At 40.3% G+C, this 13,985-nt stretch overlaps 2 protein-coding genes across 4 annotated transcripts in view; both read left to right on the top strand.

The window, feature by feature from the left end:
- LOC105823696 (heat shock 70 kDa protein 14) overlaps nucleotides 1-819 on the top strand; it is an 18,344-nt gene extending 17,525 nt beyond the window's left edge. The window contains exon 8 of the mRNA XM_012660956.1: nucleotides 601-819. Within this exon, the coding sequence (XP_012516410.1) occupies nucleotides 601-679 (79 nt within the window). The 3' untranslated portion in view covers nucleotides 680-819. The remainder of the gene's footprint in view (nucleotides 1-600) is intronic.
- A 4,456-nt stretch (nucleotides 820-5,275) lies between these two features.
- SUV39H2 (suppressor of variegation 3-9 homolog 2 (Drosophila)) overlaps nucleotides 5,276-13,985 on the top strand; it is a 20,519-nt gene continuing 11,809 nt past the window's right edge. Inside the window, exons 1-2 of one of the 3 annotated variants that reach the window (XM_012660918.1) lie at nucleotides 5,276-5,332; nucleotides 7,720-7,865. In XM_012660918.1, coding sequence (XP_012516372.1) covers nucleotides 5,302-5,332; nucleotides 7,720-7,865 — 177 coding nt within the window. In that variant the 5' untranslated portion in view covers nucleotides 5,276-5,301. The remainder of the gene's footprint in view (nucleotides 5,333-7,719; nucleotides 7,866-13,985) is intronic. The other 2 variants (XM_012660915.1, XM_012660917.1) reach the window with 2 other exon arrangements.

Raw genomic sequence — 13,985 nt, 5'->3', positions numbered from 1 at the left:
CATGCTAATTTGAGATGTAATTTTATCAATTTTCAATATAATTTTCCAAAGTTTATATAATTGATACTATTTGCCCTACGAAAGGATGTTTATTTCATTACTGCTACAGAAAATCTCTAGGAAATAAATGGCTATCTAAATTCAGCCATTACCATATCCCTAACAATAGGTTATCCATACCACTATGTATTACAAGTAAATCCTTCCAGATTAACGTTAGGGACAACTTATTCTAAAACCGTACTTAGCAAGAATGTTGAATTCATCAGGGTGGGTATACCTTGGCCTGGGCTTGAAAAAAGCTTGATACATCTTAAGCTTGCATGAAGTCTTAAACTTAAGATGTGTGCCATCATGGGTTTTCAAGGGATATAACTATTGTCTTAGTGGTCTAGGAGGAGATTTCTAAGAACAACTATCTAAATATAGCATATGATACTACATTTAAAGACACTGTGATTGTGTTTGTTCTTTATCTGAATATTCTTTTAGACATTAAAATTAACCCTTGTTTACTCAAAGTCCTCAAGTAATTTGTTATGGATTTTCTGTTTCTATGAAATAAGCTTATACGGTGTTATTTGTTTTTTGTTTGTTTAGGGATGGATCTTTACATGTGACATGCACAGATCAAGAGACTGGAAAATGTGAAGCTATCACTATTGAGGTGGCATCTTAGTGTTTTAGAGAAACCGAGGATTTTTTAAAACAACATTATCAACATTATTTGGTTTTGTGTATAAGTGGTGTTTATATTAAAATACTTTTTCAATGAACAGTATAAGCTATGTTTTTATTAAACTACAATATATCAGTAAATGTTGCATCCTTTTTTTGTTTTTCATGTAAGATGAACAATTACTGGTGGGAAATACAAGTTTTTTGTCATGAAGCTGTTCAGAATTAAATTGAGTTGGTTGAAGGAAATTTTACATGGTGTTTTTTAAGTTTTTCTGCTTCTATAGTTTCCAATTTTAAAAAGTCTTTTACTCTTGTTAGATAATTAATGAAGAGAACAATTAAAAGTCCTTGATATTAATTGAAAAAAAATTGCAGAACCACATGCAAAGTAAGATACATTAAGAAAAAAGTAAACTCATAAAATCAACAATTGGGGCAGGGGCTTTTACTTTTTCTCTTTACTTTTTTGATAAGTTTGATTTTTTTTTTCCCTCCAACAAACATGTTTTTCTTTTATTATTGAAAGTTTTTTTTTATTTTGAAGAGAAGGGTAGCCACATTCTGTTCATCAGAGAACATCTCTAGAGCATAGATCTTCAGTGGGCTCCCAGTGAAAAAGCTTATTCTCTAAGTAAAACAAGAGAACCGATCTGCCCATACTGGGGGAAGAGCTAGAAGATGAGCAGATCTAGGTTGTATCCCTAAGAGAGTTTTCATTCATTTCTCTCCTTGGGTTTCAGCAGAACTAGGAGAGGAAATACCTTTACTCAGTGGTAAAATAAAAACAAAAAACTGTGCTGTTTTTAATCTATTCAAACTTTATGGATGTGCTTTGTTATTAAAATTTTTTTATGCAGATGGGTGGCAATACTCTTCTAGAAGTTTCTAAAGACACAGAAACCGAACTTAAATTTTTTTCATGATCTGTATCAAATTGACAGAACCATGAAGAGAATTCAGATGTGATTTTTAAGTCTACAAAGTCATCAGAAGTAGCATCAAAGGTATATACACTCTTTCAACTGAGTACTTAGTTATTTCTTAGGATCTTTCCCAAAGTTATAAAAAATTTGAAAGAAAATTAATGTATGTATAAACCATTAAGTGTCTTCAGAAAATTGGAAAATAGCAACAGAACTAGTTCACCTGCTAGGACTAAATACTTTCAACTATGCTTTGGAAAAGTGTTTTAGGATTTTATTTTGTAATTAATTGTTAGCTTTTTAAAATAGACTGAAGTTGGCAAACTATGGCCAATGAGTCAGATCTATCCCATGCCTGTTGTTGTAAATCAAGTTTTATTAGAATGTAGCCACCCTTAATTGTATAGGTATTGTCTGTGGCTGTTTTTACATTAAAAAGGCAGAGTTGAGTAGTAGCAACAAAAACTGTATGACCTACAAAGCTTAAAATATTTACCATCTGGCCCTTCATAGAAGTTTGTCGACCCCTGAAGTAGATTTTTTTTTTAAATTTTTTTGAAGAAATAGGGTCTCACTTTGTCGCCCAGGCTGGTGTACAGTGGTGCAGTCATAGCTCACTGCAGCTTGGGTTCCTGGGCTCAGGCAATCCTGCCTCAGCCTCCTGAGTAGGTGGGACTACAGGTGTGTGCCACCACGCCCGGCTAAATTTTTTAGAGATGGCGTCTTGCTATGTTACCCAGGCTGGTCTTGAACTCCTGGCCTCAAGTGATCCTCCCACCTCATCCTCCTGAGCAGCTGGTATTACAGGTGTGAGCCATCATGCCTGGCATGAAGTAGATTATTGAAATCTGTATAAGACTTAGAAGTTTCTTTTCTTCCATATTTAGGTAATAATTTAGTTATTTGACTGCTTGACTAGATTATTAAGCATTGTGACAGACCCTCAGTCTTAAGTCACCATTTTGTCTCAGCCCCTAGAACAGTACCTGAACATAGCAGGTATTCATAAATGTTTATCTAGTAAATGAATTACGTGGAAGAAAACGTTATCTTTGTATCCTACAGGACAATGGCCAGTAAGTACATCTTTTGCATTTCTTATAGTTTATTTAGAAACACAATAAAGAAGGAAAGGAATACCATTACTTCTGACTTCATGGGTCAGCTTGGCATGTTTTTTCTCCCATATGAAATTTGAAATCATCATCAATAAGTGTTCTATTGCCTAATGAAATTCTTCCAAATTTCTTGTACCTTCAAGTGACAAGTTATTTTTTCTTCTAAATTGGTGAAAGATTTGCCAGCTAAGTTTTCTAGTGTTTTTTATTTTTCAAGGTAAAAATAGCTTTATGTTTTTTTCTAAGAATGTTACATGTTCATTATAAAATTTAAATTCAAAAAGAAAAAAACATAAAACATTCTGTCTTCTACCTCCCAGAGTAACAACTTTTAAGATATTTTTGGTGAACATCTTGGTAATTTTTTGTGCACTTGCCAGTTATCTTTGCTGCGTCATATACATATTTTAAAACTTGAGTGCTTATCAGCAAAAGGTTATGTCGAGTTTTAATTTTGCCTGTTTACCTGCATGTCTGACATTCTCTAAAGAACAGTGCCAAATATAAAAATGGGAAGAAATACCTACATATAATGTGTAAGTCTCAGGACGTATCTTAGTTTGGGCTGCTATAACAAACTGCCATAGACTGGGTGGCTTGTAAACACGGAAATTTATTGTATTTCTCAAAGTTCTGGAAGCTGGAAGTCTGGGATCAGGGTGCCAGCATGGTCAGGTTGTGGTGAGGGCCCTCTTGGTTGTAGACTGTTACCATCTTGCATCCTCACAGAAGACAGGTCTAGAGAGCTCTGTAGGGGCCCTTATATAAGGACACTAATCCATCCCATCCATAAGGGTTCTATCCTCGTCGACCTAATCACCTCCCAATGGCCCTGCTTCCTAAACCGTCGTATTGAGGGTTAAGGATTTCAACATATGAATTCTGGGGGACGCAAACATTCAGTCCATAACAAGAAACCATAAGATATTTCATCAGAGGTCAGGGCTGGAGACAAAAAGTTGGGAATCTTACTGTGTAAAGATAATAATTTGAATCCATGGGAACTGAGGCAGTCACATAGGGAGAGCGTAAGAGAAATGTGGTCCCTGGGCTAACCCCTGAAGAACTCCAACATTTAGGTCGGATACAGGAAAAGGAGCCCAAAAGGGCAGTGGAAAGTGGCCAGTGAGGTAGAAGGAAAACCAAGAAAGAAGTTGAGTAGCCGTGGACGCTCGTGGTGTGCTGTGCGGACATCCGGAGAGCGAAGGCGATGCTTTGAGATCTCTCCAAGTCTTCAAGGGTCTGGAGAAGTAATCTTAGCAAATGCCCTTCCATGTGATAGCGATGAACAGGACCTTGTATTCTCTATTATCAAGGCAATGAATGCTCATTATAGAAAATGTTTCATATGTAAAAACTCAAAGAGAAAAAATCACCCCAGAAAGACTGTATTTCGGTATCTTCCCATACATTTTTTCTGACATAGTTTTAGGGGATTTGTTTTGTTTTTGCTTAACATATGAAACACTTCCCCAGGACACTAAAAGCTTCATAAACACCTTTTTTTAGATGACTAGACAGAATTTCATAATGGAATCAAATAACCGTTCTTTTAATGCTCTGCGTTTGTTTCCAGTCTTTCGAATTTACACATGCTACTCTGAAATATTTATGTAGTTTCTAACATGAATTTTCAAAAAAATCCTCGGTAGATGTCAAATGGCTTTTTACGAAAGTTTTCGCAGCTTGTCCTTCTCTAAGATTTGTGCTTCATGGTGTTCAGAACAGTCGCCGTGTCCGCGGTGTGAACAACGGGTGGCGCGGGAAGGAGACAGCTCGGAGGCCCCGGAGCCGTCCTGCTGACGCTTCGCCACCCAAGTGTGACCCCCAGACCAGTCAGAAGCAGAAGCTCAGGTCCCGTCCCAGACCTACCGAATTCAAATCTGTATATTAAAATCAAGCACCCCCAGCCGATTGCTATTCCCCTTAAAGTGGGAAGCCCTGAGGGCGCCCGGTGGTTTCTAACCGCGCCGCACATTAGAGTCGCCTGGGAAGCTTTAACGCCTGGCCACACTCCGTGCCAATTAATCAGAATCTCAGCAGTCGGATCAGACCGAACCTCTCCAGGGTTCCCCACGTGCGGCCAATCTTCCGAGCTCGTGCTCTGGGGCGGTGGTGTGGGAGGGAACGCAACAAGGGCTGCTGGGCTCAGGCGCGAGGAGCGGGGCCGCGAGGGACGCTTCCCTGCACCGTGTACCCCGCTGCACGTTCGCGTCTCGCAGTGCGCGCGTGGTTTCGGCGTAAGACAGGTCAAAACCGAAGCGTGGGAAGGCGTGAGGTAGGCCGGGCAAAGGGAGGGGACGGCCAGCCCAGAAGAGGGTCCCCCTAACACAGAGGCGGGTCCCCGGCGCCGAATATGGCCCGCCCCCGCTCCGCCTCGCCCACGCCGGGCTGGGCGTAAGGCGCAGGCGCGTTGGCCGCTGCGGCCGGGGTCGGCCTCCGGTGACGTCAGGACGCTTTGAGGGTGCCAGCCCCGAGCCCCGGCCCCCAGAGTCCCGCGCTGGCCGGGCAGGGGCGGGGCGTCGGGCCAGCTGAGCTATCCCGTCAGACCGCGCCAGTTTGAATGAAAGCTCCTCAAGATGGCGGCGGCCGGGGCCGAGACGCGAGGAGGTGAGGCTGGAGCGCTGCCCCTCGCCCTGCCCGTCCCCAGGCACGTGCCCGGGGCCCGGGCAGCGGGGCGCTCCCGCGGGCCAGCTGGACCGCTCCGTGGCTGGACGCCGCCCGGCTGAGCCTCTGAGCCCGGGGTGCGCGCCGCGGGCTCCCACCCTCCCCCCGGGCCGCTGACCCGCCTCCCGGCCCGCGTCTTGCAGGCTCTGCTGTGGCTCGACTCCTTTGTGGTGGTTTGCGCGGGCGTGAGGTGTGCGCTCTGGCCTTTTAACGGGGAAGCGGGAACCGCGGGTGTGAACGTGACCTTAATTTCGGGGGAGAAGGAAATTGGGGCTGAGGTGCGACGCGAGTGGGAGTGAGCGAGGACCCCCCCCTCCCCCCAGTGCGGACACAACTAGGAGGCTCAGCGCCTCTTTGCAAACCTCCCAGAAAGTGGGCGTCTGAGGGCGCAGCGTGTGGCTTGCGGTAACTTTTCCACCCACCAGGAACTTGCGTGTTATTTATGCATAGAACGCTGAAGAATTGGACAGTGGGCGCGCGCGTGGGGGTGTGTCGCGCGCGCTTTGAAAGCCTGGAACTTCCAGTGCATTCTGGAATTTAGAGGTGTTTTCACGCTCTGCTTTTCTCCACGGACATTATGACCTCATTATCCCTGAACCTTTTTCTTCCTTTAAGAACAGCAGGGGTTAATGTGAAGTAGTGAAAGATTTTTGCGGTGGTAAAGAAGTATTTGATTTTTGTCAGTCAAATCTTTCTCTGCATTAGCATGGACTGATTTTTTTTTTTAACCAAGTGTTTGCAGTTTTGTATGTTCAAATTTACTTTTTCTCAAAGGTAGCATTTTTATCGAGGGTTGTGTTTGGAATCCCCAACTAGATTAAAACAAAAAAACATTTTAGGAACAGCGGAGCAATATACCTTGAGTAGACACCCAAGAGGAACCGCCTTTGAATGTGATCAGCATAATGAAGTTAACTTTACACAAAACAACCTCAAGTTTTTTAGATGGAAGGGGCTTATAGGATCATTTCTCTTTCATCGCTGCCCTGCCCCCAAACCCATCACTCCAAAGCTATCAATCTCGTCCCCTAAATTTTCCAGGGGAGAATATCTTTCCCTTTCTTGGTTTAGTCGTCTGCAGCCAATGGGGGCGGTGGAAGTTTATGCTTAAGAGTTTCTGACAATAAAGTCGCTGTGTGAGTTGGGGAGGGTGAGAAAAGGATGTAGTAAAGTTCTCTCTTCCCTGGAAATTACCTCGAAACACAAGGTTATTGCAACAACGTCGGAGAGCTACCAAGTAAAGCTTGAGTTTACTGATAGATTTTGTTTGATAAACCCAATTTTTCCACCCCTCGCATTTTTTTTCAATGAATCTGACACCTCAGAAAGATCGAGACCTCAAGTCATGTAGTTAGGTGGCTAGGCAAGGGGTAGGGCAGAGGACTCTTTCTCCTGTCTAGTGCTTGCTGTGACACTAGCCATAAAACCAAGTTTATTACGTTTTTGTAAACATGGCTTTGTTAATTTATACTTGAAATTCGGTATGGTAGCATACCGTTTACAGAAATTTGAGGGTAAAATCTTCTACAACAAGTAGTTTCTGGCATCTCTAAGGTTGATTATGAGTATGTCTTGATTTTCTTCAAGTTCAATATATGGATTATGTAAACTGAACACTGGTAACTCTTGGCTTTTAAAACAATACAGGCAATAAGTGTTACAAAAATCAATATACTCTCCATTTTTAAATTATAACTCTTGGCTTAATTCACTTTGATGATAATACATTGCCTCAGGGGCAAAATAATAAGTGGATTTAAAATTTCATGCAACATTCCAAAGTGGGAAAACTAGGACATGATGATTTGAGTTCATAACTGTAGAACTGTATTCCAATTAGATTTCATTTTTTATTGTCCAATTAAATGAAAAAGTGACTTTAACAAATTATAAGATTGCATTTTAAGATATATTTTAGATATGTATACATACAATAAATATGTCCTAGAGATCTGTTTTATTAAAATAGCAATTATATTTTATGTAGAATAATAATGGAAATCAAAAATGTTAACTCTGTTGACCTTTGCATCTATAGATGATCTTTAAAAAGCTTATAGATGCACATTTTGTTCAAGTGGCTTAGTAGAAATTAACTGATGTCAGTTAAACATAGTAGGATCAAAATCTGTGAAAAAATCCAATTTACCAAAATAGTTCTTTAATGCTTAATTTTTTCTGGAAGACACATAATTGGTTTCTTGTCATATGAATTTTTAGTCTGTAAAATTGCCATTTAAATGGTGGGGATCTAGAGGTTTTAAGTTTCTCTTTTTTGTTTTAATTGAGTAGCTATTTCATTAGTAAAGAATTGTATTTTCTTATTGTAGCTTGGTGTGTGCCTTGCCTAGTTTCACTTGATACTCTTCAGGAATTATGTAGAAAAGAAAAGCTCACATGTAAATCGATTGGAATCACCAAAAGGAATCTAAACAATTATGAGGTGGAATACTTGTGTGACTACAAGGTAGTAAAGGTAAGGCGAATATCTAGCCCCTTAAAAGAGACCTAATCAGACTTCAGTATTTCATATTTTTGTAACATAAAAAGAACCTGAAAAGTAAGCAAAGCTCTTCTTAATGTTTAAAATTCTAAGCCATGATAAATTTATATGTCCTGTCATCTGTATTGCCAAATAACATTGAGAGGATTTTGAAGCATAAAATGTTCTCACATTAGAATATTTTAAGGTGCTTATATCACTCTGCATCCAACTCTTGATTATCTCTGTGGTGGATTACCAGAGCAAATGTTTGATCTCCGATTGGCTTCTCCTGTCATTCGTTTTGTTCCTGGATCATATTTCCCCACTATCACCTGAAATGAACCTAGCATTTCAAACCGATTTTAGTGTTACTGAATCTCCTCAAGAACGTCACCATTTGTATTTCCTGCCATCATGTCAAACTCCAAATACTAGTGAGACTGTAGGATATAATCGGATGTCCTGGATTTCAGTCATTTCCAGCCTTTGTTTAGTACCTTATAGCTTCTGCAAACTCATTGAACATCTCTGGGCCTCCCTTTATTCCTCTTAAAAATGACATAGTTGTTCATCTAAGCTTTTTTGATCTAAACCTTACAGTTATATTTTTGAGTAAGTCATCTATCAGTAGCGTGCCTCCCCCTCCAAGAACTCTGTTTTGGTCATTAATCTGCCCGTTTTTTCAGATAAATGAATGAGGAATTCTGTTTGATTCTTTGTTTTTCTTCTCCTTCATCTTTTATATTGAATCGGTCACTAAATTCAGTTCTTCCTCTGAAATGTCCATATCCATTGGTGTCACTGCCTTCCCCACTCAATGGGACCTTAGGATCAAGCATTTCATCTACACTCTCAGCATCCTTCAACCCCTGAAACAGCCCAATCTTCTGCCCTCTCAGTTTACCAGCTCTGGACTGACGAGTCTAGCTGAGGATATCATATCATCATGCTTATCAGCCCCATTAAAACTTATTTCTGTTCTCATACTGCTCAATTCTACTTGACAAGCTTTTTATCTATTGCTTTTTCACATTCTTATCAGCAATTTTCAACTTTTCTTTCTTTTCTGAACTTCTTACTCCTACTTATATTCAGCTGAGGACCTCTTCTTCTTTGTCAGTGAAAAATAGGATCCTTCTAGTATGAACTCTCAACTTACCTTGACCACAAGCTATCTGTATCTTCACTCATCCTTACTTGGAGGTGTCACCATTTTTCTTTTTTCTTCCTATCCACCCCCTCTGGGATTTTGGTTAATCTGTGATGTCTTTTTTTATATCAAGCTCTCTTTTTTTCACTTATTTAGCTCAATCAATAAACATACTGAGATCTTCCCTAACCTCCAAAAATCTTTCTTTAACCTTGCCTCCCCACTCATGGAAGTATTTCCTGTCTTTACCTTCTACTTCCCATTAACTTTTTTAAGAGCTTTATTGAGATATAATTTACCTACCATCATACAATTCACTATTTAAAGGATACAAATCAAATCTTTTAGTACACTCACAATTTTAAGATGTTTTTCATTACCCCAAAAAGAAACCCCAAATCCCTTAGCCATTACCCTCCAAACCGCCTCACTCATACCCTTCCAACTCCAATGCTAGGCAACCACTAAATCTACTTTCTATCACTATAGATTTGTCTATATGGACATTTTATATAAAAGGAATCATACAATATGTGGTCCTTTGTGGATTGGCTTCTTTCACTTAGCATGTTTTCAAGGTTCATCCATGTTGTAGCATTTATCAATACTTCATTCCTTTTTATTGCCAAATAATATTTCATTGTATGGATATATTACATTGAATTTATCCATTCATCACTTCATGGACATTTGGGTTGTTTCCATTTTGGGACTATTATAAATAATGCTCTTATGAACATTCATGTACAAGTTTCTATGTGGATGTAAGTTTTCATTTCTTGGTATATACCTAGGACTGGAATTGCTGGATCATGTGGCAACTCAATGTTTAGCCATTTGGGGAACTGCCAGACCACCTTCCAAAGCACTGCACTGTTTTATTTTCCCACCAGCTATGTCTGAGGGTTTCAGTTTCTTTACATCCTGACCAATACTTGTTATTATCTGACTTTTGATGATCGCCATCTGAGTGGGTGTGAAGTGGTATCTTATTGTGGTTTTGATTTGCATTTCTCTGATGACTAATGATGCTGAGCATCTTTTCATGTGCATATTGGCCATTTGTATATCTTTGGAGAGCTGTCTATTCAGATTCTTTGCCAATTTTTAAAAACTGAGTTTTTTTGTCATTTTATTATCGAGTTGGAATGGTTCTATATACTGGATACAAATCCCTTATCAGATATATGGTTTGCAAACACTTTCTTACATTCTGTGGGTTGTCATTTCACTTCCCATTAACTTTTTAATCCACTTTATTCTGGTTGGTGCCCCTATCAGTCAGCTTCTAATTGCCAAATTTGAAAACCTCAAATCTTACTCTAGTACTTTGCCACATTTAACTGTTGGCTACCTTTTCTTCTTTGAAACTCCCTTGTCTGTGGAGACACTGCCTAGGTTCAAATTCTGGCTCTTATCATTTATTAATTGTGAGAACTTCAACAAGTTACTTAGCCTCTCTGTCCTTCAGTTTCTTCGTCTATGAAATAAGGATAGTTATAGTACTGATCTCACAGGGTACTATTAATAATAGCATTAATGAGTTGATAGAGATAGAATGCTTAGAACAGGGGCTGACATGTGTATTTATGCTCCATCAGTGTTTATTATCATTCTTGTTACCTCCATCCTTACTCCTTTTTTCCACCTATTTTTCTTAGTGTTGTTTGTGAATCTCCTTTATTGTCTTTTATCCATCCTCCTTCTGAAATGTCAGTCATCTCCGGTCCTTGGCCCTCTTCTCACCTTGAAGGTGCTCCATAGGTAACCTCTTAGCCAATGGTTTCTACTTATATCTGTTTGGCTTCTGACTCCTAAATCTTTCTGAGATCCTGACCTCTTTCTGTGCTTCATTTTGAACTAGATTCCCTACAGGTACCCAAGTTCATCACATTCAAAACTGCAAGTATTTTCCTCCTTCAAATCTACATCCTGTACTGGCATTTCCTAGTCTTAGTTAACAGAGTTGTAATTCTCCCAGTTACCTAACCTAATAATTTCATACATTTTTAATTCTTCTGTTTTACCCTGTAAATCTAGTAGATGATGCAATTGTGTTATCTGTACCTATTTGTCTTCTCCTATTCATTCCTGCTATATATTCACAGAGAGAATTAGTTACATGCAGGTCTGTGCTTACGTTGAGAGAGCTACCAAGATTTTTATACAGAATCCTGAGTGTTGTAATTCAGTGTCAGTTAGTTTTTGCTGTTTAGTTTCTTCTTAATGTTTCTCATCAATCTGTCTGGTTTCTTGCTTTGGAATAAGCAACCTTACTTTGCTCACTTATGTCCTCAACACCCATTTGTATCCCCTATTTCTTCTTCTACCTGGCACAAATATTTAATCTATAAGCCAGTATTACTTCAACACACCTCCATGTGTTTTCTTCTCTTTCTCTTTCACATATTCAGGGTAGGTAAAAGATATTATGACTGTGTCCCTTTCCTGGTTGGCCCCTCTACTTAACTCATGAAAAATATGGTCTTAGTACCATATTCCATAATACCATTACAGTTGTTCCTGAACTCTAGCTCTGATTGCATTGGGGCTTTGCTGTAGACCTTTTAATGGTTCCCTGATGTCTACCAGCCTATTCTGAGACACTTAGCCTGAGACTGAGGTTCTTTATCATCTGGCCACCCACCACCTTTCCAGCTTCATCTGTTGTCACACATCCTACTCTCTGTCCACATCGAAATACTTGTAGATTCTTTCATTTAGCTAAGATTTACCAAGCACATACTATGAGTCAGACACTCTTCTAAGCATTGGAAACCTAGCTGAAAAACAGACATAGCTTATATTCTGATTCCTCGAGCACATTGTGTACCCCTGTGCCCTCTCGCTTTTCTCATCCAGTTTCCTCTTTGGAATACTACTGTTTCCCTTCTCTGCTTGGCAAAATCCTGTATAGCCTGCAAGGTTCAGTGTCAAGGTTACTACCTGTTGTAGTAACCTCCCTCCCTCACTTCCAGCAGAATTAGTTGCTTTACGTTCAGGACTTATAAAGCACTGTACTTGTTATTATTCTAGAACTTGTCACATTTTATGGTTTGTTTGTGTCATGCCTTACCTGCTAAATTGTCCATTATTTGAGGGCTGGGACTCTGTAGTCCCTGGTACAGAGGGGTGTTCAGTCAGCGGTTAGTGAGTTGGATTGTCTTTTGCCAGTCATTTCTCCAGTGCCCACAATCACTATGAGACGAGACCTTCCTGGCTTCATGCTTAGATGATAGCAGCACTCTATTGACTCATATATCCTGCTCCTTCCCATAGATTCACTCAACAAACATTTTTGTTTCTTCCATGTGTCAGGTACTATAGTAGGCACTGGGAATATAAAGATTAGTAAGAAACAATGCCTTACTTTAAAGAACAGCCTAGTGAGAAAGTTTGACAAATAAATAATCCATTGCAGTATATATAAAATAAATGCTATGGCAAACATCATTATAACATCTTTAGGAGGTGCACCTAGGATAGGTCACAGAAAGCTTCCTGGAAAGGGTGATGTTCAAGTGGGGTGTGAAAAGACAGGCGTTGTATTTCCGTATGGCTTCTGTCTAGAGAGTGTGGCTTCTGTCTAGAGAGTGAAGTGGTAGGAGATGGACGTGGAAAAGTGAGAGATGAGTGAAGGATCTTTCAGCCATCCTAAGGCAATGGGGAATCAGTTGACAGGTTCTATAGAGAGTGACACATCAGATTTGTAATTGAGGGAGTTTCCCTTCTGCAAGGAGCAAGCTGGTTGGCAGGAAGGAAAGGGAATGTCACACGCACGGCTCCTGTTCTGAATGGCTGTCATAATAACCAGGCGGGAAACCATGGCGCTGGAACTTAAGTATTAACCATGGTGAGAAAGAGAAGTAGGTGAATTTTTTTTTTTTTAAGTAAGGATATAAGATTTATGTCTGTGGTTGTGGTCAGACAGTTGAGTAGGGGTTTGCAGTGACGGAGCCACATCTAGGAAAATATGGGTTTCTGCTTGGGCAGTGGTGTAGATAATATTATTTATTGTTCACCAACTTCCAGGAATATAGGAGGAGGAACTAGATTGGGTTTGGGGAGGAAAGTTGAGTATATTTTAAGTAGAACTGAAACCAGCTGGAAATGTGGCTCCAAATAAAGAGTGAGATCTAACTAGAAACATAGATCTTGAAGTAACTGGCAAAAAAGATAGTGATTGAAGCCTTGGGAGTGGATATAGTTTCCCATTCGTTAACTCAACGAACATTTCTTGGCCTTCTAGCATGGCCTATGCTAAGAACTGGGAATCTCAGCAGTGAACAACATGGGAGTATGGTCCCTGATATTATGGAGTTGATCTTTTAATGAGGGTAGAAATGCCTTAAATACAGTTGTACTTTAATTATGGTTAAGGTGAGTGCTGTTGTAACAGAAGATCTAACTTATCCTGGAGAGACTGGGCAGGTATCCCTGAGGAACTGACGCTTTGACTTGGTACTAAAGATTGAAGAGATAAGTGGGGGGAGGGTTTTGAGGAAGAAGACAGCCTGACTTCTTCAAGGAATAGGAAGAAGGCCTTCAAGGAGTAGAGCCTGTGCGTGGAACACAGTCAGCAAGAGAGGGCAACCTGAGGCTGGATGGGTGGGCAGGCCCCAGAACGTGCGGCTCCTTACAGGCCAAGAAAAGGATTTTGCACTTTGTCTTAAGGGAGTGGCGTGATTAGATGCACCTGTTGAAAACATTACTCTGGCTGTTGTGCCCCGAATGGTGACAAGAGGCTACTGCAGTACTGCAGGCGAAATGAATGTGAGAAGAGGACAGGGACTGAGAGTGAGCCCTGAGGGGTAGTGAGGGGCACTCACAGGAGGACCTGGTGAAGAGACTGAGACACACTGGCAAGAAAGATGGTGGGAAAACTGGAAGAGTAAATCATGGAAGCCTGAGGGAGAGGTGGTGTGAACAAAAGAGACTATTAGACAGTAGGTCAAAGAGGA

Source organism: Propithecus coquereli, unplaced genomic scaffold (genome assembly GCF_000956105.1).
Source record: "Propithecus coquereli isolate 6110/MARCELLA unplaced genomic scaffold, Pcoq_1.0 Scaffold69, whole genome shotgun sequence".
NCBI lineage: Eukaryota > Metazoa > Chordata > Mammalia > Primates > Indriidae > Propithecus > Propithecus coquereli.
Note: the sequence above shows the minus strand (reverse complement) of the source record. Positions and strands in the feature narration are given on the sequence as shown.